General features: G+C 48.0%; 1 protein-coding gene across 1 annotated transcript in view; it reads left to right on the forward strand.

The window, feature by feature from the left end:
* Window positions 1–4993, forward strand: part of FAM135B (family with sequence similarity 135 member B) — a 235072-nt gene that overhangs the window by 161975 nt on the left and 68104 nt on the right. The window contains exon 4 of the mRNA XM_045286938.1: window positions 4351–4490. Within this exon, the coding sequence (XP_045142873.1) occupies window positions 4351–4490 (140 nt within the window). The remainder of the gene's footprint in view (window positions 1–4350; window positions 4491–4993) is intronic.

Raw genomic sequence — 4993 nt, forward strand, 5'->3', positions numbered from 1 at the left:
TTTGTAATTTGATTTTTTTTTTAGTTGTTTTCACCTCTGAAGCTACAAAGGCAGTGTTTGGTGAGCCCTGGGTGGCATAGTGGTTGTGCTTTGGGCTGCTAAATTTAAGGTCAGCAGTTCAAGCCTCCAACTGCAACTTGGGAGAAAGAGGGGGCTGTTTGCTCCCCTAAAGAGTTACAGATTTGGAAACGGGCAGTTCTATCATGTCCTCCAGGGCGCTGTGAGTCAGAATTGACTTGATAGCAGTGAGGGTTGTTGTTTCTATTGTGTGTGTACGTGTGCTTAAGTATGTGTGTATGTATGTGTGTGTTTGTGTGTGTGTGCATGCATTGGAAGGGGAGAATGAGCCCTTGTTGTTATGTGCCATTCGGTCCACTGGGACCCACAGCCACCCTGTGCACAATAGAACAAAACACCGATGAGTCCTGCACCGTCCTCACAATTGTTCCTAAGTTTGAGCCCATTGATAACGCTATAGTGTCAATCCTTCCTCTTTTTCGCTGTCCCTCCACTTTACCAACTATGATGTCCTTCTCCAGGGTTGTGTTGCTCCTGACAACATGTCCAAGGTATAAAAGATGAAGTCTTGGCATCCATCTGGAACAGTGTTTGTCAACCTTCCTCATGCTGCGACCCATTAGTACAGTTCCTCATGTTGTGGTGACCTCCCCCCCAACAGCCATAAAATTATTTTCATTACTACTTCAAAACTGTAATTTTGCTACTGTTATGAATCAGGCAACCCCTGGAAAAGGGTAGTTTGGTCCCGAAAGGGGTCTCGAACTACAGGTTGAGAACTGCTGATGTAGAAGAAGGTGCGTTTGGGAGCAGACACCCATCTATAGCTTCTCACTGGACTCCTTGGGTAGAAATGTGATTGTCAAACAGTATGGCGAGCCCAAGGGAGACACGTGGTTCTTCTTCACGAGAAAGGGAGGAGTCCCTCAGGAAACATGATCTTTATGGGTGGGCAGTCCCTGGTGCATGAAGGAGGCTGAGCTGGGCAGAGCGCACGTGATGATGGGTCCCCATTGGCTAGGGAGGGTGCTGCAAAATGAGTGTGGGGGCGACAGCTCTGCTCTTGCAGGATCAAGTTGGCCAAGGAAGGAGATAGTGTTTCCTTCAGAACAACAGGCAGAGGGAGCGGGGTCCTGTCCAGGTGTCCCAGCGTGGGATGTCCTTGTTGAAAAAGAGAAGGTGCAGAGAAGACAGGGACATCTCAGTGATGCCCAGACTTCCAAAGGTTGTCTTTAACTAGAGAATCTCCCCTTGTAGAGAGACGGCTGCTTTGTGCTCTACTTATCAACGATGAGGAAATGGCCTTGAATGTTCCACAGGGCATTCACAAGACCGAATTCTGGGCTTAATGGGGGCATCTTGACATTTGGTGACCTTCATAAGAGCCTCTGAGCCCTGTGGCCTCATTTGCTAATCCGCTCAAAATCAGAAGAGCTTAATCTCCCATTTAAAAACAAAACAAAACATGGCAGATGGAAATGTTCTCAGGCCTTTCCCTCTAGACAAAATTAAAAAGTCATCATGCTGGATATTAGATGCCCAGGAAATGTCTTGTCTTAGGATCCAGTATAATCTATCTTCATATGTCTGCAGCCATCAGCTAGTCAGCGTGGCTGTGCCCACATTTCTAATGAGGAAGCTGCTATTGCAAGAGATTACGTGAATTGTCCAAGAAGGCAAATGATGGAGCTGTTTGGATAGCTGTTTCCCCAGCAACAGACACTTGGTTGTTGCTCCGACCTTCAGAGTCTTTGTTCTATCCATCTTCCACCAGGTACTTGGACTGCTTTGTAGATCAGCAGGGCCCTGTCACTGATGGAAGAAAGGTGGAGTACAGCAAATGAAACAGAATGATCTTGGTATCTAAGGATCACTTCTATTTAAAAACTATAGCCGCTCAAATGCTGTAGGTCTTCCTAGCATCAGGGCGACATGTTTCTGTTGTGAGGTGCCATCAAGACAGTACAGACTCTTAGTCACCCTCTGTCCAGCAGATGATTGGTCCAGCCCCATCTTCACAATTGCTTCTAGGATTCAGCAAATTGGTGTCGCCATTGGTGCACCCCAGCTCATTGAGGGTCTTCCTCCTTTTTTAAAATTTAACCCTCTACTTAGCCAGGAAGACCCTCCATGAGATGATGCAGCACATTGGCTGAAACATGACCATCCTTATGAGGATGGTGCAGGACTCGGCAGTCTTTCCTGCCGCTAATCGTAGAGCCACTGAGTCATGACAGTAAGGAACGAACATAACATCAGCAATACTTTACCAAGCATGATGTCCCTCCTCAAGGACTGGTTCCTCCTGGTGACAGGTCCAAAGTGCATGAGCTGAAGGCTCACTGTTCTGCCGACCAGGGGCAGAGAGATGTGCTCATTCCTCTGGCAGTTCACGCATATTTGATGTTCTTCACCAACACTATCTTTAAAGGCATCCCTTCTTCTCCGTCTTCCTGATTCCTTACCCACCCTTCTCATACATACGAGGCAATAGGAAAAAAGCAAAACAAAAACAAAAACATGGCTTGACTGAGACACACCCTTGTCTAATTAATAGGTCATCATTGCTCTCAAACAATTTTTCAGGGGGATTTTATTTTGTTTTAGTTGTTTTTGCCTCTGCAGCTACAAAAGCAGTGTTTGGCAAGACCTGGTGGCATAGTGGTTGTGCTTTGGGCTCCTAACTATAAGGTCAGCAGTTCAAAGCCACCAACTGCTACTCGGGAGAAAGAGGGGACTGTTTGGTTCCCTAAGGGCTTACAATTTTGGAAACATGAAGGTGCTATGAGCCAAAATTGACTTGATGGCAGTGAGGGTTGTTATTGTTGCTGGTGTGTGTGTGTGTGTGTGTGTGTGTGTGCGCACGCATGCATTGGAAGGCAAAAATGATCCCTTCTGTCTCTCAGAGATGCTTCAAGTCATCTGGAGACAGGGCATAAACCACTTGGTTGGTTTCTCTTTGTTGACTAGATGAATGTTTCTTGGCTCTCTGTTCTCTCACTCTCAAACTCAGCTCCTCGGAATCGATTCCGACTCATCGTGACCCTGTAGGATAAAGTAGAACTACCACTGCGGGTTACTGAGGCGGGACTTCTTCACAGCCCGAGATAAGCTTGGCAACCTGCTGACCGAGTGGTTAGCAGCCCCACTCCAAAGCACTGCCCACCGAGATGCCGAGAGTGTAGTACTTGATTGTCAGAGGGTGTCTCCATTTGCTGGGGGATGGGTGGGTTTCCTTAATGTGCCTTTTGAGACTTCATTTTCTTGGCGGTTCAGCGGGAAGCCATGAGGATGAACTCCTATCACGCAGTGCCGCACCACATAGCACATGCCAAGGCCCTTGCTTTTCCTTTGAATCTTGGCCTCTTCGTGTGGAAAGAAATTCGCCTTCGGGGTTTGCTGTGAAGATTATGATACACAGTGGGGAAGCATGTTGCCATGATTATAAGCAATCACAATAGGTGCATCTGAGTACTGCTTACAGTGGAATATTAATATGCTGTCTAGCTGCACCGTGTACATGTTGCCTCCTTTACAGGTGTCCGCCCATGTCTCCCACGGTAAATAAACCTGTTCGGCAGATGCACAATGACTCTTCCCATCATTGGATGGGCTTTGTTTCTCTGAAATTCCGCTCAACTTGAAATAAGTTGAGTGGATGTAGAGTAGAATGAATGTGTCAAAGGGCATGAGGCCAAGCAAACACTTCCCAATAACTTCCCACTGGTGTCAGGAAGACGTAGCAATTGTTTATAGAACTAGAAGGTAGCAGAAAGGAAGGAAGGAATAAAAAGAAAAACGGATGGGCAGAGAGGAAGAAAATGAGGACAAGGAAGATAGGAAAGGAGGCGGGGGGGGCAGGAAGGAGAGGAAATGAAACCTGGGGTTACTCTGTGGTTCTTTGGTGTAGAGCTATATGGTGCTCCAGCTACTCAACCATGGACCGAGATCACCACCAGAACGCAGCCTTTCCCATAGGACAAGGTGCCCAGTTGTCAGGCCCAGAACTTCATGTTGTTCTTATCCATAGGGCTTGGCTCTGACTCTTCATGTTGACCAAGAAATAGGTCTGTGAAGCCGTCCTTAGCCAGCTGCCAACCAGACTGCTCCAGAGGACCAAGGATGAGCCAAGATCACAGGGGCTTGTGGGAGGGATTGAACAAAGTTCTTTGAGGGATGCCAGCCATGTTTATGAACGGAAATCATAGGGTGGAGTCTCACTCATCTGAACTTTTACTCTCTGGTCATGGAATGCATGCAGGTCAGTTCCTTCCCTTGAACTAGACACACACCACACGGCACTCATGGGCTCCTCTGATGCTTGTCTTGCAGAGAGCTCCAGCCTGCACTCCGCCTGCGTCCATGAGGGCACGGTGCAGAGCCGGGTCCTGCAGATCTTGTACAGGAACGAAGAAGTGCCCATCAATGATGTCGTGATCTTCCGAGCGCACTTGCTGCTGGATGGTGAAAGGGTAAGGTCAGAGCTGCTGCCACCTCGCTTGCGCCTTTTGCATGCCTCGCTGGCTGCCAGGTAATTGAAGGCACTGCTAGAGCATGTACTTTGGAATCTGATGGATGAGATCCATGCACTTGTGCATGCATGTTTACGTGTCTACATGTATCCATGTACCTTTACACATGTCTGCTTCCTTCTGTAGTCTCCTCTTTCTGTCACTCATTGGCCTACTGATTCCATGTAACCTTCGGTACAAGCTGACCTGCAGGTCTCTCTGCAGCTGGGGTCGTCTTAGCCCTCCTGCACCCCAGACCCTGCCATCCACCACAGTGGAAATGCCCCTTAGCTGGCGAATGAATGTATGCATGTAGCAATGAGCGCATAATGAAGGGAACCGGGACACTTTCTCTTTCCAGGGCCTTTTTAACTCCTTCTGTGAAAGGGAAGTGTTCAGCCCTGCTGTGCACCATTTTTCCAATCCTCAGCCTTCATGCAGACCTTGCTCCTGGGCCAGGGATG

The sequence above is a fragment of the Echinops telfairi genome, unplaced genomic scaffold, assembly GCF_000313985.2.
Source record: "Echinops telfairi isolate 266 unplaced genomic scaffold, ASM31398v2 ScPeMD7_1;HRSCAF=3_0, whole genome shotgun sequence".
NCBI lineage: Eukaryota > Metazoa > Chordata > Mammalia > Afrosoricida > Tenrecidae > Echinops > Echinops telfairi.